This window comes from Anser cygnoides, chromosome 1 (genome assembly GCF_040182565.1).
Source record: "Anser cygnoides isolate HZ-2024a breed goose chromosome 1, Taihu_goose_T2T_genome, whole genome shotgun sequence".
NCBI lineage: Eukaryota > Metazoa > Chordata > Aves > Anseriformes > Anatidae > Anser > Anser cygnoides.
Window position 1 is genome coordinate 119311780 of NC_089873.1, and position 20934 is coordinate 119332713.

At 42.6% G+C, this 20934-nt stretch overlaps 1 protein-coding gene and 1 long non-coding RNA gene across 5 annotated transcripts in view; one reads left to right on the forward strand and one right to left on the reverse strand.

Annotated features, from left to right (window-relative positions):
* The first annotated feature begins 972 nt into the window (after positions 1–972).
* EFHC2 (EF-hand domain containing 2) overlaps positions 973–20934 on the forward strand; it is a 67032-nt gene continuing 47070 nt past the window's right edge. For 2 of the 4 annotated variants that reach the window (XM_013181336.3, XM_048065915.2), the window contains exons 1-4: positions 973–1110; positions 8017–8205; positions 12429–12579; positions 20314–20537. In XM_013181336.3, coding sequence (XP_013036790.2) covers positions 1060–1110; positions 8017–8205; positions 12429–12579; positions 20314–20537 — 615 coding nt within the window. In that variant the 5' untranslated portion in view covers positions 973–1059. Of the gene's footprint in view, positions 1111–1195; positions 1450–6360; positions 6459–8016; positions 8206–12428; positions 12580–20313; positions 20538–20934 lie in introns of those variants that run through there. The other 2 variants (XM_013181340.3, XM_013181337.3) reach the window with 2 other exon arrangements.
* On the reverse strand, positions 16909–20318 carry LOC106036111 (uncharacterized). The gene is made up of 4 exons (XR_001207099.3): positions 20160–20318; positions 18322–18433; positions 17147–17304; positions 16909–17027 (listed from the first exon to the last, which is right to left on the reverse strand). It is a non-coding gene; the product is annotated as an uncharacterized lncRNA (long non-coding RNA).

Below are 20934 nucleotides of genomic sequence, written 5' to 3' on the forward strand. Positions count from 1 at the left end.
GCAAATGCCACAAGAGCGTTCTACGGGAGCTGTGCGGGGAATGCCTCCTGGTTTCATTTAGACCGAAAACATCGCCCATGCTGCTCCACGAGCCTGTTTCAGGGAGGAGAAACAATGTGCTGTGGGAATTTCATGGTCTGATGCATCACGGAGTATGAAATATGGCAGGGGAGATCCACTCCATCCACGAGAATAAGGACGTTAAGCAGCTGAAGTACAGCTCCTCTGAGACAGTACAAGAGCCGCGACAGAATTTGACAGAATTTAAATATTTGGGTTTCGGCTAACTACTTTATCCATTTATTTATTTTATTAGAAACAGCTCCAATTAAAAAAAAATACGCTCGTGAAGAGCTCTGTACAAAATGGAGGAGCACCACGTAGGATGCTGGGCTCCGGAGACGACCTGGGAGGCATCCTGCCTTGTTAACCAGGAAAATGTTAGCTGCATTAATGAAAGGAACAACCCTTCCTAGTAAGCTCTCCATGAGAAACTCTCACTGCATTTGCTGTTTGAAATTTAAATCGTGGCGTTACCGCCACCCACTACATGAAATGAGTGCGAGTGAAACGAGGGCTCCTTTTATTTTCCAATTAAAATACCTTTTAAACGTTTACCTCGCGGCAGCGAGGTGTGTAACCCAACACTAGGTCACTAGTTTCACGCTCCCGCTGGGTTAGCATGAAAAAAAAAACCACACAAAAAGACGTAAAACCTCCCCAAACACGCTTCCCCCAAGCCCACCAGGGCCCCCAATTCAGACATGATGTGGAAGAAGTTGCCCCCCCCCCCCCCACACTCCCCTGAGGCCCTGCTGCACTCGGCTCTTTCCGTCATCGCTCGGCTCTTTCCGGCACAGCTCGGCCCTTGGCAGCGCCGCTCGGCTCTTTCCGGAACCCCTGTCAGCGCCGCTCGGCTCTTTCCGGAACCCCTGTCAGCGCCGCTCGGCTCTTTCCGGAGCCGCTCGGCCCTTCCCGGCGCCGCTCGGCCCCACGTGACGCCCCCGGCCGGTCTCCAGGCAACGGCGCCCGCCGCGGAGGGGCCGGGCGGGCCGGGCCATGGCGCCGCCGCCGCAGCCGCTGCCGCCGGGGCTGTCCCTCGGCCGCACCGTGAGTGAGGGGGCCCCGCTGTAACTATTAAATTAAAAGCGGGGATGCCTCGCCAGCAGGCCGGGAGGAGGGACCTGGCAGCCGCCCCAGGGCGGGTTGGGTCTCTCGCAGGGCGAAATGGGGAGGGGCGAGTGCGCTCCGGGTGAACCGCGACGGTTTTACAGGGGGGAGAGGCAGGGCGAGGGCTGTTAAGTACTCGGGGAAGAGTGAGAATATACAAAAAAAGCATTTTTATCGTCAGCTACCGTAGCTAACAAAAGCCAAGCCTCTTCAAGCTCGTTCAGCAGTGATAATTTTCTGCATACGAACAAAATACCGTGTCGTGACATGGTGCGGGAGGTAAGGAAGGGTTTGGGGAACCCTGAGGAGGCAGGTAAAACTGTGGGGACTTCGTTAATAACCCTAAAGCGTCTGGAGGGGAATCTTGTATTCGTGCTGGGGACAAGCCGTGGCCGTCAGAGCCCTGGTTTCTGCAGCCTGACTGCTCCCGAGTCTGGTCTAGCCGGTGAGGTGATAACCTCAGGTGATAACGTAGTTCGGGCAGGGCTTCCACATCATTTATCAGGCTGCCTGCACCGGTGCCAGTGATACCACAACCATCGGTACCCCTGCAAGGTGAGGCTTCTCCCTGCTGTCTCCTGGGAGCCCGCTCCGAGCAGTAAGTCAGCCTGCGTGAAGTGCAGTCCGGTGGAAAGCCTCTGGGAGCTCCCTCCAAAGAACAAGGACTGGTGCAGGCAAGTGTAGCTGCCCAGGTGGTCGTACAGGGAGGGTGAAATTGTGCAGAAATACCTGGACTCCCCAGCCTTGTTTGGTGCGTCGGCATTGTGTGGGCTCATGCCAACGCAGGACCTCTTGCAGGAGGAGCCCGGCATACGGCACTGAAGATGTTTCAGGCAACTTCTTCCCTGTGAACAGCAGGCTGGGTGCTGATGTTTTAGAAGGGCAAAAAGAAAAGTGTGGTGCTGAATGCTCAGTCTGTCTTGCTAAATTCAAATTTGTCCTGTAAGGAGTTGGTTGTGTATATAACACTCCACGTAGCTGCCGAGCGAGCACATCAGCAGCATTGAAATAGGTGTGCACCATTCCTGTCTGCGAGGTGGAAATAGAGTAACTCAGCTCAGGGTTATGCAGGACTTTATTGTTCTCCAGATTTCATTTAACTTAATTGAGGGAGATTATTGTTTTTTGGAGTATGATGGAGCTGTCTGCAGAGCCCCACAGCAGCAGTGAAGAGGCTTTGTGATAGAGACATGATGTCTCCTGTCTCAGAGATAAGGCACAGTGCTTGGGTACACAAGTTTACACAAGCTGGAGAAGAGCTACATATAGACAGCATTGAACACCCCCTGCTGAAGTACATACAGTGTGTAATTAGGTGTAATTTAATTTTCGTACAAATGAGAGGCTAAGAGGAATATTTTAAAGGGGAAAAAAAAAGGTTTGACTATTGTACATGGAAAAGAAAGCAAGTATTTTCATGCTAGGGCTCTGAGCATTGCCATCAGTGTATCTTATCTCACAGAAACAACAGTAGCAAAGCGTTTCCTAAAGAAGGACGAGCAGGGGATGGGGGACTGCTGTTCCTGTCAGTCCTTCAGTTATAGTTACGGGTATTAATCCTGCTCCTGCTCTAAGCACTGCTCAAGCTACTGCTGCAATCCTCTCTTCTCGACCCCTAATGCTACCTGCTGCGTACAGAGGCCATGGAAGGCAATGGCAAAGGTGTGCTTATCCATTTCATCTGGCTTGTATGTGTCTAACAAGGAGGCTGAGCTGACTGCAGCAAATCAGGGCTTTGAGGTGGTTAGGAACACGGAGCCAAACTCCCTGGATTGATTGCCCTTGGCAAGTGGGAATAAGACATCCTTTCACAGCGCTTAGAGCCTCCTATCTAAGAGTCAGTGGCCCTTGCATTACGCTCCGTTATGTTTATTATTACATATTGACAGCTCTACCAAGAGTGTTTGCTTCCTCTCCAGCCTACAAATGGAAAAGCTTCACCTCAAGCTGAGCGCATCTTGCCCTTGCTGCTGAAGGCAACGAGCTATGAGGCCAGGCAGCTCGCAGCTGCCCCTGGTGCTGGTGCTGTGAAGGGCAGCAGCCCCCGTCTGGTTTCCACTTTTTGTTTTTCCCTGTAAATGTGAGTGGTGCCTCTTTCCAATTCAGCAGCTTCCCCAAGACCGCTGCTGCTGCGGTTCTGTTTAAGTGTGACAAAGTCTAACTGCTCGGGCATCAGCTAATTGGAGTCGAGGGTAGTACAGCAAGGTGACAGACACTTTCAAAATAGCTGGAGTGGTTCCTACGGTAACGTAACACGATGTTTCCTCTGTGCTAAAGGAAGAGCAGGGATGAAAGTGACAGGCCTAGCACAGCAATGCCATGTTTGATGGTTGGTTTGATGGGGGGGGAGAAGAGCGATTGCTAGCAGAAGGCATCAGAAGCATAAAATACTTACAGTCCACAAAAAGAGGAAAAGGAACTGTGCCCATTTTTTCAGATCTCTTTGGAATCAAAACCACCATAGTTGGATACAGGCATGGCCACCCATCAGTTAACCACCTTCACCTCTTTAAATTCCTGTTCGTTGAACAGAAGCCCCCGGATAAGCTGCGGTGAGCATTTAAGAGCCGAAGGCAGACCTAGGGACTGTACCTTCCCTTCCACCTGCAGAGCCAAACTGATTCTGAAGTGATGCGATGGCGAGATTTCCAGCTTTGTCCGTAGAAGTCACATATATGTCGCCCGTTTGTCAGGAGAGAAAATCACACATCTTGATACGTGATAAGAAAAGGAGCCAGTGCGTTCAGAGCCTGGGCTGTGGTAGGAACAGCACCACGATGCAATAGTGCTGCTGCTTCTTTTGTTAGTGTTAACGATGTGCCTCCGGTTGTGAAAGGCAGCTGTCCCTTCTGGTGTCAGGCTGCTGTTCGTGCCTTGCATCAGCAGCTAACGGAGAGGGCTATATATTCCTAGGGGTCGGGTTAGCCGGGTTCTCACTGCCCGGCGTGTTTTTGTGCCTGAGGTTGGAGATCCCCCTCGGAGAGAGGATTCTTTCCGACAGTTCTGCGTGGTATTTCTTGGAGACTCAGACAATGAGTTTATAGATCTTGGGGGGGAAAGTCTGTACTTGAGAGTATCAGTTTCTGCTGCAAACTCTAGTGGCGCAGCACAAATTCCTCCTCTCGTTTATTGCAGCAGCTTGGAATCACCCTCAGCTGTGCTACTGTTGCTGTCTCTGGGTTTCCTGCCTTAACTACTTTCTGCTGCTGCTCTGTAATCATCGGTGCCAAAACGGGGCATTAGTTTTTCTTGACAGACAGCTTTCCAATCTCTGTCTCTTCACAGCCCCCGTCCCAAACCTTCCTGCAGCTTCCCATCAGGGCTGTGTTTTCGCTTCTGTCCTTTATATCTACCTGTCGTCTCTGGGCTGTACCAGCTCCGGCAGTAAGAGCAAGCTCCTTGTTCTGCTCCAGGCCGCTGATGTTGGTGCATCTTGTCCTGGGGTGTGTTAGAGGGGCACCACAGCTGCTGGGGACAGTGTCTTAAGGCAGTCCCCCTCTAGTGATACTGCTTACCTCTAAGCATACTGAAACCTCTGCAGCCAGCTGGGGGTGAAACACGACTGGAAAATCAGTGACTGAATATGGCTTTCCTCTAGGAACTGAGTGCTAGCTTTGTGAGAGATGCTACTCGTAAATATTGTGGGAACTTCTGCTACCTGTCTCGGCTCTGTCTGCTGGCGACCTGTGCTTTCCACAGGGAAGGAGGCCGCATGAATTTCACCGGCACAGTTTGCAGCGTTTGCACACATTTCCATAGTGCAGCTGAAGCAACCAGGACACTGTCAGCAGTCCTGGGTAGTTCAGAAGTGTCACGGTTCATCCCGACACAGGATTTGAGCTGGACCTCCACGGTGTGGCTGTTGTTATCAAGGTGGTCGTGAAAAATGGGTATGGGGAAGAGCAGCAGAGCGCTGGCAGTGGCTTCAGCCCTAACTCCCTGTGGGACTTGGTTAACAAGCCGTGGTCCCCGAGACAGTGGCTGTGGTGAGAAATTTCCAGTTGTGTTTGGTTCAGCTGAGACGTGCAGCTCCCTGATGAGATCGCTGTGACTCTGTACTGGAGCAAGATGCAGAGAGCACGAGGCAGTGCTCCCCGGGGACTGCAGTGGCTGAGCTCGCAAAGCCAAAAGCTGCAGTCAGAGAATCCTGACCTTTGCATTCGTCACTGTTTGGTGTATCCCCAATATTTATTTCAGGCTCACCGCGCAGAAGACGGCCAGCTTTGTTCAGCAGGTCTACAGCCCGCGTTCGCACAGCAGACGCAGTAAAGCTCTTTCCCTGCACTGTCACAGATTTCTTTTAGAAGTCGTTTAGTATTGCTGTGGATGTAATGTGATGGTCTGTCACTGATTAAGGCCGGATGAGGTCTGAGCTCATTAGCTGAAGTTTCCAAAATGTCATTTTTCTCTTTTGTGATCTTCAATTATAATTACGTTTTTGCATAAAAGAAATAACTCGTTCAGATTTTTGGAAAAGATTGTTTTGCATATAGATTTAGGTGATGTTCCCAGAGAAGGGGTTTTTATAAATAGTTCTGGGATTAATGATCGAAAATGATCTTTCTGTCAAACCCTAAAAAGTTAGAAGAATTCCACAAAAGATTCTTAATAGGATTGCAGCTGTTGGGCCACTTATTTTTCACATGAAATTGTGAACTGTGTTGTGATTTCATCGCTAAGTTCTGGAAAATTTCCAGTAGGAGCAAATCTGGATTTCTTTGACAAACACTTTACCACACTGTAACTCACCAAAACTCAGTAATGGATGAACAGAAAATGCCTCTAGAAGATGCTTTGAGGACATGAAGTTATCCTGCGGAAAGCTCTGTCACCCTCGCTCACTGTACTTTGATAACTGTGCCTTTCTCCCTAACTCATGCTTAGGTTGTAGGGGGAAAATAATTAAATACTTGCTGTGCCAAAACGTGGATCTGCTGTATAGAGCCTTCAGTGTAAACCAGATGTTTCTGCCTACAGATTTCCCTTCTAAAACCCAGCCTGACTCTAGCTATTCCACATTTGGCCTAATACATGCAGAAAGCTCCCTCCCATTCTGACTTTTCCCCAGCTCTTTATCAAATTACTGAGGATCAAAATTAATAAAATAAAAAAAAAAGGAACACAATGAGAGCAGTGTAGGAGTGTCCAGAAGAGAAGGAGAAACCCATCCCAATTGCAAATGTTTTGCAGAGCCGGTGCCAGACCCAGCCGGTGCCTGTCTGGACAAGTGGGCACCTGTGTTGGGGTCTTCAGGGATGGGTGGGACGATCACCTCCTAATGCCTAAAGGTCAGTGCTTACGCTGTGCATGGAAGCATGAAATTTTATATCACAGCTCAAAAAATGTGCTGACGTTACATATTTTGGTTTTGGGCATTATTCCTGCAAATACGCAGCTCCTCTTTTAATCTTGTTAAATTCTTGGATTGAGGGATTCTGCGTGGCGGGGGAGCCCACGAGCTGACTGTTTGTTACACAAACAAGTATTTCCTTGCATCGATTTTCTCTTTGATTTGGTTACCCTTATTCTTGAGTTATAAAAATGATGTGGTTCAGGAGTTCTTGTTTTGAAGGGTGCTGGCTAGCCCAGCCTTCGTCAACCTAAGCAAGGTATGACCATTGATTATTATGGCATTAAAAATAAGCAGTTTTAAAAATAATGTTATGTGTTCTTTTGCATGCCATTCTCCTTGCATTTTAAGCAGAAATTAAACTAAGGTAGGGGTTGAGCTGTTGGTGCAAAGTGCAGCTCTCCTGCCCGTGCCATTGGATTTAGAGCTCTGCAGGGTGGGCAAACAGCTGAGGTTTTAACCTGCAGTGTGCAGCAGTTTGTATATACGAGCAGCGAGTGTTATGAGCCATGAGGTTGGGTAGCTGCCTTTCGATTTCCTCACTCTTTTTCGTATCGGCAGAATAAAATAAATACTTTGGTCCCTTTCAGATTTTGCTGCTTCACTGCTTGCACCTTTCCCACAGCATTGCTGTACTGAGTGTGTGTCATGTTATCTTGGAGGACTTCAATGTTGCCACAATGAAAAATGGTGATTGAACCCTTTGTTGTTTCTCTTGGCCAATTTTTGATTCACTTAGTATTTTCTAAGTGAATAGCATCGTTGAAGTTTTGATTCAACTTGGTGCTGTCTACGTCTTTTTTGGGAGTACCAGTTTAAATGTGTGTGCTATAATTATCATTGCACAGTCTTCCAAATACAGCAGGAGAGGCAGTTGTGTCCCTCTGCAGCGTTACCAACACACCTGCTGTGGTGCTGCTCTGAAAATCCTGCTGTCCAGCCTTTGCAGCTCCCCAGGGCCTGCTCCATGCTCGCCCGTGGCATCAGTTCTAGTATTCACTAGCATTTATTTTGCCCTCTGCTTTGCGAATGTAAGTAAGATATTTGATGTAGGTAATGAGAGCAGGCTGCTCTCGGGGTACTCCTGAACCTTTCAGTTTTTCCTCCGGAGGTCTGTAGAAGAGGCTTTTCCCCTCTGCCTTTTGCAGAAGATCTTGTGGGTGACTTGCTTCCTTCCACGACGTGCCTCAGTCCTTATTACTGGGAACAGGTAGGGTAAAACAGCCAATATCATCCTGTTTCTCAGCTTGGATGCATTACTGGAATCTTTCTGGTTTGATCTATAAGATGAGCCAGCAAATTGACCACTGAAATGTATCACTTCGCTTGCAGCATTCCAGTTGGTACAGGTTTTTAGACTCTATTGAAAGTAATTGTAGAGAAACTTTTACGTGATTAATCCCCCTTTGTGTAGCTAGATAACTCTTTAACTCTTACGGATTTAAAAACAAACCCCCATATGTTGTTTTCTCTCTTTTCTTCCAAACTTTTGACAGTTAGGGAAGGAAAGGTTCCACAAGTCACAGCACTGGGGTTTCTGCAATAATGTTGCTATGCTGGTCGGAGAAGATAAACCTGGAATAGGAGGAGAACCGTTACCGGGACAGAAGCTGAAACCTAAATACAGCGTGTTTCCTGCAGGGATGGGAAGTGATGCTCCTGCTTGGGTAGCATTTGACAAGCAGGTATGTACGTACAAATCTGTATCTGCATTTAGAAAAGTGAAATTCAGTCAATCTTGAGAAGGTTACTTGAGAAGATTACTTTGTGTGTCCAAAAAAGCTCCTAGATAAAGAGTGGTAATTACTATTTTTCTGTAATAATGGTATATTGAGCAATTAATGTAGACATGCATCATGCCTAATAGCAACAAACACAAAACATTTCTGTATTGGTGCACATCTCCTACAGGAGATAGTAAAAGTAAGGGGGTGGTTATTTTTTTTATTTTTTTTTGTGCGTGTGTAAATGGTGACAGCAAGTAATTAATTGGCAACCTTGTTAAGAACGAATATGCTCCTTTGCCAGTTCTTTTCTTTGCTTTTCAAATGGCCAAACAAGGAAATGTGTAGCTACAAGAGTGTAAGGTGGGCCCCAATCCAGGAGGAAATTTGCATGGGCACACGGGAACCACTAACCACAGTGCAGTGCTGTAGGCTCAGAACTCACTTATCCAGTCATGTTTGCTTGCTCAAAGTCCTGTTGACTTTTGTGTGAACTGTTCACATGTAGGGATATAGATAGATTGTGTCTGTTATAGGCACAGGAATTTAAAATTAATATATATGTGTTTTTATTTTGTAGGTGTGTAGTGACACCTTTGAAGTTAGAGAGTTATCAAATAACTGTGATCTAGGATGATATGAATTTCATAGCATGCTGTCATTACTTTCCATTTTTAAATTTACATTAAATGCTACTTGGTGATGGTTTATTTCTAAAGCAAAAAGCCTACAATCAGAGAAGGAAAAAGATACAGAAAAAGAAATCATTCAGCAGGTTGCAGAAATGTTGTATGACAAAATGATTAAGGTATTTAAATATTGTGAAGAATGACTAATCATAATTTTTGTTTTAAAATGAAAGTTACGCAGGTAATTTCAGTACAGTTATGCATTTGCCTCCTTGGCAGACCAGAACTACTACAAGAGAATGTAAGACTTGATACAGATGCACATGATTTTGGTTAGCATTGTCTCTGAAGGGCCTAGTAGTGCTCACCAATTTTTCACCAATGTGCTGAAATATAAATTTGTATAATGTGCCAAAGTGTTAAGGCCTCAGCCAGTCCTGCACATGCTTTATTTGCACCCTTCTTTCAATGGGGAGGTGCGCACTGGCTTCCTGGGGACATACGCAGTAAGGGTTTGCAGGGTTTAGACCCAAGTTTATGACATGAAGGAGGGGACCTGCCTCTGAACATCAGGCACTGAACTTGGCCGGTGAGATGAGCTAGCTGGCCTTCCTGCTCTCCTCGTCTAGTCACTGTATTCCTTCATCCACAGGGCAATCGATACAGGGCAGGAGTTCACAGGTTTGGAATTGGCTCCTGGAGGGCTCATGCCTTTGTATTAATTGCAGACAGTTAAAGGGTACTACCCAACTAATTTAGCCTCCCCTGGTAAGAGCCTTGAATACAGCTATGCCTGCCAGTGCTGCAGTTTGTGACTCAGCAAAGTGGGCCCCATGAAACATAGTTTGAACAGATGTTTATCTTTTTAAATATAGTCTGCTTTCTTACCCACTTTTCTTTGGTTTCGAGCTTTCAGCAATGCCAGTTTGTTGGAGGAAGGACAGGCGTAATGCTTCTTATTAAGTGGGTTATGAAATAGTTTTTGCAACTTCATATGCCTAATAGGAAGCAGGTGTAAATTTAATTTCTTCTGTGATTAAGTACACACACAAGGCCTCCTGGGTTTGAAAAGATGTTTATAATTTGACTACCACAGGTGCTAGGGAAACCTTTTGCCAACTTTACAATATGCCACAGAGTTTATTCAATATTTGTTACTTTTTATTTTCATGCCCAACTTCAAGTTTTTTAAAAAGTGGGCACTTCGTACACAGCAATATACTACAGATGACACACGAGTTAGGAAGTGTTGAACTTTGACTCTTTCTAAAATTAACTTTGCTTTAAAAAGAAAAATAAGTTGTCATCTTTTATGCTCCTTCCTTCACCCCTTTACCCTTCCTGAATTGTCTGTTTCGATCTACAAAATCGCAGTTGGCTGCTGAATGTATTTCAGTTGTACACTAGCATGTTCATAATGAAGGGTATAAAGAGAATAAAGTTTAAATGCAAAATAGTTTGTACAGACTCATCCAATGAAGTAAACCACGATACAAGTATATGGTCAGTGAAAGGAATAAATATTGTGTATTTAGGACCTGACTGTGTTGGGAGAGGTGTGCAAACAGACCCTTTCACCTGGCTAGTGTCATGAGACAGGAAAGACCAGTAGCAGAACTAAAAAGAATTAATAATCAAATAGTTGAACAATGTTTGTCAAACATTTGTAGTGGGACTGTCAGAATGGGGAGAAGAGGGTACGTGTGTCCTGTGGTTGCATGGCTTAGCAGCAGCTGGGCAAGGGGTGAAATTCAGCTTCACTGTTAGTTGAGCCCCAGGTTGCTCAGACTAGGATACAGTGGTTCCACCAGACATATTTCATAACTTCTAAGTCCCCTGGAGTATTCAAGAGATTTACACAGGCCTCTGGTCCTTCTGGGGTATCAGCTGGGCGCCAGGTAAGACAGCTTGGTCACCACCGATGGCATTATACACTTATGTTTAGACAAGCAGAAGGAAGAAGAGATGTTAAAGGATGATGGAGTTGTTTGCGTTGCCTTCGTTGTATGTCAGTTTTTTGATTTGACATACATTGTTTTATCCAAAATTTTCATCTTTGATACATGAAATGGTGAAATCCACAGTTAAAAATTACTTGTGGCCAGAATGAATTTTATTTTAAACCATTTTGTCTGTAGGTTGTTCAGAAACATGCATGTTTTACTACTTATACGAACAATAATCAGTAGCGTCTAGGTTCTTTTGTATGATCACAATCAATCAGATGTAAAAATTAAGGATTATGTAATTTGATTTTAATTTATATTTTATTTCCCTAATGGTGGACAGGGAGAGTGCCCCATTGAGAGGTCTGGCTGGAACACAGGGTGGCTGCTGTTCTTGTGTGCTCTTGAGCAAGTCACGAGCTCTGTCTCCCTAGAAAAAGAGGTTGTGTTTCTCTATTCGGGCATTCTGAAATGTCTACCATTAGTATTTATGGAAGTACTTTGAGATTCTCAAAAACATGTGCTAAAGAAATACAGACTGATCTTTTCTGTGTCATGTAGGGATCTTGGATGGCTCACTAGGTTTCTAGTGTTTTCAAGCCCAGGTCTGCCAGATGCTCATTGAAACAGGGAGCAGCTAAGTTGTCTTTTTTTCAAATGCTTCATTTTGTCTAATGAATCAAGAATAAAGGTTGTTGAATTTATTAATCATTACAAAAGTGAAGTATGAATTAGCACAGACTTGACCCAAATGTTCTGATGGGGGTGCTGCTGGTGGAAACCTAGTTTTTATTAATACTGTGTCGTGTATCCTTACCACAGCAAGCATCTTGGTAGATAATGCACAAATATATACTTCTTACACCTTCCCTTAAGCTTGGTCTTGGTGATTGAAGACCATAAATGATACCAAGAAGTACAAAACTTGTGTAATGGTTTGTGCAGTTTGATCTAGGCTCTGCAGATATTAAGGCCACTCGAATAAACCACTGAGCACCTCATCTATGGAGGTTTTTTTCTTGCATTATTGTCATTGCTAGAGACCATGAAGGCTGAATTGCAGAACCAGGTAAATTTTGAAATGCCAGTATTGCACAGCTCTAAGTGACTCCTGAAAAAATATCATTTCTTTCTCGTAGTCTTCCATACCATTTATTAGACAGCTTGCAGGATCTGCTTAAAAAGAACTCTTCTTTCCACTTACCTCAATGGTAAAGCCATTACTGTCAGATGTGCTTTATTTTCCAGCAATTCATTGAATAGAAGTCTAAAATTTTCTTCATGACCTAGGTAGCTCATTGTACTATCGAAAGTGCTTTGTTCAGAAGATTTTCCAAGCAGCCTGCTGATAGTTTTATATTTGATTTATTTCTTTACTGTAGAGTTTTATCTCTGCTTAGATGTTGTGATAATAAAAATGCCAAGCAAAGAATTTTAAATTTATGTGATTTTATGTCGATTTCCATTCTTACATTTCTGAAAAATAAATCTACCTCCCGAAATCCATACATTTAGTTAGCTTATAATCTACACAAGTTTATTTTATTGATGCATTTTGCAAAAGCATTGAAGATTTTGCTGCTTTATATGTATTTATTGTTTTTAATAGGTATTGTCTTTTGATGCCTATGTAGAAGAAGAAGTGCCTGACAAAAATCAAGAGCTATATAGAATAAGACACTGTAAAATATACTTCTACCTTGAAGATGATACAATTCAAGTGATTGAACCCCAAGTGAAAAATAGTGGCATAATGCAAGGTATTTATTTTTAATATCACCCTTTTTTTTTCCCCTTTATATCTTAAGCACAGTCTCGGTCCCTTTTAAGGATATATAACATGAGTTCTTATACTTGAAATGGGCAGTAACATGAATGGCTATAATTATCTTTTCTTGTTACGGATCACAATGTGAACTTTTTTATTGCCTTAGATTTTGAAGAAGTTGGTTTTATAAGGCAGAATCCCCTCCTACACACGCATACGTTTTTTTCTCTAATGCAGCAGTTAGAAGTCAAATGATAGTTGGTCTTTTGTTGATGTAGTGTCACTTCTGCAAAAGTGATTTTTGTTCTAGATTTCCATTCCTGAGCCTGGATCCTCCCATCCTGGCACTGATAATAAGTTCTCTAGCTGTATCTTTGTAATTGGTCATTAGATGCTGCAGGTTTCTCTGCATTTACTGAAAGAGAGCACCTTTTGTGTCTCTGGCTGTTGGTTATGATTAAAACGCCCTTGGCTCAGTAATTTTTCCTTGACACCTCTAAGTTAAGACTCTGCCTTGCTTCAGAGTCATATCACTGCACTTGAGCCAGCCTGAGGACTTTTGGAGAAAGGTTTAATAAGCTGATTTACTGGAGTATTAATGAAGTTGGTTTACATTAAGAAAATGTGAGCTGGCGGTCAACATCCTGTTGCAGAAGAGGAGCACAGCTGCTGCTTCTTGGTGTTTATGGGTCACTGCCAGAACTAAAAAGTTTTGCAAGGGATGTAGTCCAGATAAGCAGGATGTCTTTGGGATGAGTATCTTGGGATGACTGTGCCTCCCAATCCCAAAAGATATTTTGTACATTCTGGTGGATCGTTGCAAAGCAATTAAAAAAAAATTAACCTTTTAACTGCCATATTCTTTTCCAAGGTGATCAGGTATGATCAATAAATACACGTATCTACAGTGTAGGACAATATTTGCAAGTGTTATGCTCATCATCACAGGTACATCTGGGATAAAATTGCCTGGGAATCTTATCATCTTAAACTAGTACTTCAAACCTAGCTTTTCCTCTGTTGATTAGTTCTTCTTGCCAGAAATCTTGCTGGCTGTTCAGTAGAAACTGACTGTGAGTTCAGAGGAACCTTGTCTCCTACTCTTACCCCTACCTGGGCGAGTGCTTTTTCATGACCCAAAGAAAAGCACATTGGATCTCTTCACCTGGGAATTTACTTACCCCCCCCTGCAGCCATCTGTGTGAGGCTGGAGGCATCCTCAGATGTAGGTTTTCCTTGATTTGTGTCGTGGGAGTGTCTGTTTCTGGATTATGTGGCTTAGAACAAATGATCATCAGCAAAGGAAGCACAGTTAACCTAAGAGGCAGAGGTGACGTCTTTGAGAGGGAAGGTGGAAGCGAGGTTCATTAAAGCAGGAAAGCAAATTCAAAGCTGATTGCTTTGAAACTGGCTACGGGAATGACTCATTGTCATTGCAGTATGGGTTGTGCAGGCTGCTTCTTCGGCTTGATGTTCCTGGCAGTCTAGTCATGTTCCTGTGGTGACAGGAAGGCTACAATTTCCCCCTATTTCCTTGGTTGTGTCTTGTGTTAATGGCTGTTGAAGTCATCTTTGGTACTGGATCTAAAATGAACTGGATTGTATTAGAGAGAAATAGGAATTTTCTGTGTTCCATGCATGGATGTTTTGAAGGCCTCTACAGCTTTGTATGAGCACTTTTTGTGGGATAAATGAGTGTGGGGACAACTTGAATTGGATGGATTAAAAAGAAATATTCTGGGATCTTAAAAGAGCACTTAATTTATTTGTTGCTTGTAGCTGGGCTGTTAAGGAAGCTCAGTATATTGAATGTATTTAGGAAGGAAGAGATACTGTTGATTGAAAGGCCCCAAAACTGTTCGGCATGTGTTTAAGCTTCACAGCCAATGAGAAGATCTTGGGTCTATGCTTTGTCATAAGCATCCACATAAATATTCTTCTTACGCTGGAGATAAATGTGATGTAGGGGAGAAAAAAAGATGTGATGCCTGTCAGCAAATTCTTTACTCCTATGCACTTGGGTAGTGACTTTATGCTCCATAACTGAAGAACAGCCACAAAATTGTTATCTTAAGGGTAATAAATAATTGTTCTTGAATATATATAAAAGCAGACTTAAAGTGCATATATATATATATAATGCTTAATGTATAAAGTGCTTTATATGTCTATATATATATGTAGAAAATGCTTAAACCCTTAACTGCTAGTTTAACTCAGTTTTTGATTAAAAATTGTCCCATTGCCTCTTCTATCTCTTGTATTATTCAAATTCCCTGTCCTGACTAGGAATATTTTAAGCCTGAAAGGAACAGAAGCCCAACTGTCTGCATTGTGAGGCTGTTAGGGTGAATCACAAAGGAATGAGTCTTGCCCATGATCATATTAAAAAAAAAAAAAAAAAAAGGTTGTAACAGGAAGAGGAACTGAACTGAGCTGAAGTTCAGGGTCTTAACCATAGTGCTGTTCTCTGCACCTCTGCTGAAATCAAACATTTCAGTTAATTAAAATGCCCGAGTTTTGTAGAGGAGAGTTCAACTGTAGCAGAACTTGGCTTGCTGAAGAAAGTGCAAACTGTGCTGAACAAAAGAGCACAGATGTGGGGATGTGGATGACGAAAAACGTGTGGGAATTTCAAGAGCAGGACAGGCTCGGTCTGTGTGGACAGTTGGAGAGTTGCAATGGCAGGAAAGGGGTTGCATAAAGGAGGAAAAGCAAAAAACAGTGATGGAAAAAGTGCTGAAGTTTTGGAATTAATCTGCAGAAGGTGGTGGGGACCCTGACTTGGACGTATACCCAGGTGGAAAAGCTGTAAAAGAGACAGCTGTTCTCAGGAGTCATCTTGAAGAGCAGATACAGCAGTGGTGGGGTAGATCAAAGGCAGATGGTGGGATAGATCAAAGGTAGGTCTTCACTTGGCTGCTTAATGCCTTGAGGCCATTGGTTTACCAGCTCTTGTGCTTTATCCCACATGTGAGAGCTTGATGGTCTGTATGGGTCTCTGTGGGCATGGTTGGATTAGGGAAATATAGCAGTTTCCTACTGTAATCTCCCCTGTGGGTAGTACTTGTTGCTTTGCAGGGAAAACTTGGGGAGGCTTACAGACTGCAGGAAGATTTGGTGAAGAAACGCCTGGCAAAGAAGTTAGAATTTCTAAATTCAATTAGGATTTTACAAAGCTGAAAAAAATTGGCTTTTAAAAAAAAAGCCAGAAAATGTACTTTTACCAGGGATCAAAATCTCAGAGTGACAAAGTAAATGATGTGTGGGAAACATATTTCAGTGACTTTAAAAAAGAAAAATGCTTTATGGAATTGGCTGCTGCACTTGGACACAGTTTTGGACAGTTAAGGTTGCTACTAAATAACCAAAATTTAAAGTACACTTAGATTTGGAAACTGCCTTGCTATAGTTTGACAAATATTGTGGAAATTATTAGAAGCATTAGAAGAAAACTATAGAAATTTCAAAATGCAAAACACAAAGGAATGCAGAGGCCAACCTGAACTTGAGAAACTAGAATCAAAGCAAAAAATACCAGGACAGTCACAGTGCATGAGAACTAAGTAAAGATAAGGGAGTATAGAGTGAGGGAAGGACAGTAAACTCGACCACATAACAAACTGCACAATGTTTTTCCAGAGCCAGGATGATAATTATTCTCCCAGTATAAAAAGAAATTCTCCCCATAGAAAGCCAGGCTAGATAGGGCGGTGCAAGAGGTTTGTAGCTCTAATTCCCAGTTAAAAGAACTGTAGCTGGCTGATACTGTCTTATCAAAAGGTCATTTTCGTCCCATGGGGTGAACTGAAGCTTCCAGTGCAACGCAGGCCTTGAGAGCTGGAGCCCAGCGGAGCAGCTGGCTGGTTTCCCCAAGGTCAGCCAGCTGAAAAAGAGAGTGGGGCTGCCTGCTGGCGAGGCTCCCAAGGCTGGCTGGCCGAAGAGGAAAGCACAATCAGGAAAGCGAAGTTGCAGTCAGCGTCTCCAATATAACTGATTATCTAAGAGTTTGAGACCTCCCCTGAGACCTTGAAATAATTGTGATTTTGCCATATTTGAGGGTGGCCAAAGCTTGACCTTGCTACGTTCTGAGGCGGGTGAATAAGTGAATTAAGAAGTCCCCTTGTTTCTTGGGGTGCACTCTTTGTTTTGCAGGAATGGTGGTGGCTGCTTCTCCTTTCTGTGCAAGCAGAGAGTGCGCAAAATCCAGGTGTTACCCATTCCTCTCCTCTCTGATGCACTCCTAAGTAGTGCAGAGGGAGTCAGTAAACTGTGCTGAGGAAATTCTTGATACCGCTTTATTTCTTCCGCAGAGCAGTGTAGCAGCAGAAACCAAACCATTTGGTGCCCAGCTGCACGAGCTACCCCACAGTCAGAAGTCCTTCATTACTATTAAGGTCTCCTTAAGCTGCTACAGTAGTTGCCAAATAATCAGAAACCCTGAGAAAAGAGAAGATAAAAATTGTGACGTGGAAACTTGATGGCACCGCCATTGTCAGAGAGAAGCAATATACTAACTCCCTTTACAAGAACACAGCATAGAAAAGCTTTGCCCTTACCAGATGCAAATATTTAAAATCCTGGTTGGTAGTGCAGTAGGATAGCCTGCTCAAGAAACTGACAGAAGACAAATGAAACATCAAGAATATCCATCCCTTCTCAGCAACAGGATTGTTGCAGGTGCACAGATCCTCCTCTGATGATTTCTAGCACAGTTCTATAAGTAGAAAAGTAATTATTTTCCAGAAGAAGGGGCAGCTTAAAAAATGCTGAGGCCTAACCTGAGCCGATCACATTTTATTAAATTTCAAGTTCAACAATATAAAATACCTTATCCACGTGTATAGATCAGGCACAGTGATACCTAGTAAAAATGAAGGAGTGCTAGGCTTGATATTATCTGTACAAGACATTTTACATTAGGAAAGAAATTCTTATCCCCTCAGAACAAAATGGGCACGTGTATTGTACTTTCAAAAGTGACATGAAAAGCTAGCTGAAGGCTTATTTACCACTTCTGAGGTGGATATACCCTCAGAAAGCACCTCCTATCAGGAAGTTGTTAACCATTATATTGTCATTAAAAGGATGATTCAACAGCACTTGTATTAATGTGGAGGGCTGTTCCAATTCACCACATTATCTGTTGAGTTTTGTGGGAGCAACCCAAGGATTAGACAAAATTAGGTAACATATTTTCAAAATACATGGTTTTGTTAATGGTAGTGTTATGCAGTGTTGCATCACGTTAAAATGTGCTAACTGCCATGTTTTCTAACTAATATTTCCGTGAAGATGCATCTTAAATGTATGTATAAGCAGATAGAAGCTCACATTTATTTTATAGTCAAAGGTCAGTAACAAGAATGTTGGATTTGGTACATGTGAAACATCAGGATATTGAACAGCTCTTAAATAAGTATTTTAACAGGGATATAAAGTAAATTTTCTTTGTTGCCCCCTCCTTTTCCCAACACTCACAAAAAAAAAAAGGGAGTTAGACTAATGATAAGAGTTATATTGTAGGAGTCTACTCATTATAGGAGTTAGAATGTAACAAACACCTCTGATAATACTTCATACAGATTAGTCCCTAAGGAAATAAAGTGAACAATAAAGAATTTCCATGGGCTAACTCAGAAATGAGGCCACTCAAACACCAAACAAAAATACACAGCAATATATTTCTCCCTCCTCCTCTGCCTCTCTTCATCCCCCCTCCACTCCCACTTACCCCCAAAACAAAAAAAGCAATGCTGGAGAATCATCAAAAGGGCCTCAGTGGGAAACACTACCAGATGCACAGCTGAAGGGCACTGGAAAGAGATCCAGTCCTGTAATGAGAGCTAATGAGATAGACCTTTCAGATAATTGTGTCTAATAAACTATTATTGTTGTAGTAGGTTAGTACGGGAACTATTTTTAGTTTTGGAATTTTTATGTGTTTACTGCAGTTGTTTTAAAGTTGCACCTTTTATAATTACTGTAATTTTAAAGTTGTTAGGAACCTATGGTGACAAGGGATTATTATAATAGTATGGGCTGGTGGTTTCTGCCGGGTTTTGGCTAGTGGGTATCTGCATGATAAAGCTGTTGTTACAGGGACATCTAAGTTAGTAAGCACAGCAAAGATGCTGAGTTTGAAGACCGGACCATCTCTTTATTCTCTGTGGGTTATTTTCACACAACTGTACTAATGTATTGATGTGGCAAAGCTTTCACTGTTGTCCTCTTCATTCTCTCATAGTGAAAATAACAGTAGCCCCAGCTTTGACAGTCTGCAGTTCTTCGTGAACTTTAACTTTGTGCAGAATAAATCATAGCTTGTCATATGTGCAGCTGCATAGCTTTCCTTTAATGTGCATGTTACGTATTTGTTTGAGCTACTGAGGCTGTAGCTTACAGGTTATTATTGAAATACTTGTGGTGTCTCAGAATCACAGAATGGTTGAGGTTGGAAGGGACCTCTTAAGATTATCTGGTCCAACCTCCCTGCTCAAAGCAGGGTCAGCTAGAGCAGGTTGTCCAGAGCCATGTCCAGTTGGTTTTCAATATGTCCAAGGATGGAGACTCCACAACCTCTTCGGGAAGCCTATTGCAGTATTTGTCCACCCTCACAATAAAAAAGTGTTTCTTTGTGCTTGGATGAAATGTCAGATCTTTTAATTTGTGCATACTGCTTCTTGTCCTGTCTCCAGGCACCACTGAGAAGAGCTTGGCACTGTCTTCTTCGTTCCCCCCCATCATGTATTTACAGGTGTTGCTGAGATTCCCCCTGAGCTTTCACTGCTCCAGGGTAAACAGTCCCAGCTCTCTCAGCCTTTCCTCAGAGGAAAGATGCTCCAGTCCCTTCATTATCAGCAATGAGTACTTTTGAAGCATTAACCAATTCATCGATGTGAGTTTTCAGCTCATAGACACATAGCAGTTTCCTTCTCTTTTAATATGGTGAATATAAACAAATGCAATGTGCACAGAATAACAGTGCTTCCTTTCATTTAAATATTCTAAAGAAGAAAACTTAAATGTATGCTAACTTTAATGAAGTTAAAATCTCTCTCTCTCTCTTTTTTATTCTACTTTTTTTTTTCTCCACTTTTTAAGGAAGCTTGGTTGAATGCCCCTGTCTCCAAGCTTGATAGTTCAGACCTTTTCTCTTAGTAGGGCAAGTTTTTTCTCTACCCTTAATTATGTATGACTCTTCTCACCCTGCAGGGTGTACAGACAAATCTTGTCTGTCCCATATGCTCCTGCCACATTTGTTTTGCACAACCTTTTGTGTTCTTTTTTTTTTTTTTTTAAGAAAAATAATTATACTAATGAGTACTGGAGACTGCTTTTCAGTAAAAGTGAAAAACATCTCTTTTTTAATGAAAGCAAAGGTTTTGCTGTTCTTGTTGGAAAAAGTACTGACCGGTTACATTTGTTCCAACAAATAGTTTTTTTTTCCTGTAGCCTTTATGTTTGTTTCAGAAGGTGGTAGCTTCCTGTATTAACTTGAGTGATAGAACTTGAGGTTCTAGAAAGCGATCAATGCGATGTAGTGTAGTTATTAAGATAGGATCGTCCTACCTCGTATTTCCTTTGCTGAATGAAGGATAATTTTGCTTGTCCCATATGGCTTCATCTGCTTTGGTCATACCAGCACAGGAAATTATCAAGTGTGTGAAACAATCATCAGAGCAAAGGGTATTCACTCTGTGAATGTATTGTAATTGTTGTACAGGAACTATTGTTCGACGTCACCGGATTCCACTTCCACCTCCTAACGAAGATGAGTACTATACTATAGATCATTTCAATATCAACACAGAAGTAATCTTTTATGCCCAAAGATATAAGATTACCGATTGTGACCAGTTCACAAAAAATTTCCTGAGGAAGATGGGAGTTAGATTGAATCCTCCAGCAAGTCGTCCAGATGACCCATATACCAAAGAGCGGCAAAAGGTCAGATGAGGCTATAATGGTAGTAATGGTGAATACGTGATTTTAATAAGAGTGCCGTTGCTATTAGTAATATAAAATATTTCTCTAATGGCAAGTAGAAAGAATGTAGAGGTAGCTATTTCAACGTAATGAATCACAAGGAAATACTTGCTTTTTAAATTCCATTATATGGTTCATTGTACAAACATAGTGAAGACTCAAATATAACTGATTTTCACCTGATGTGTTCACACACCTTTTGAAATAGGAAAAAAAAAAAAGGTAAAAATAAAATTATCTTTGCCTTGTGTGTGTCTGTACCTCAATTTGATAAAACTGATGTAGCTTCTTACCTCTCATAGCAAAAGAAAACGCACACAAAAAAAAACAAAAAACAAAATAGAATTAAAATTGTCCT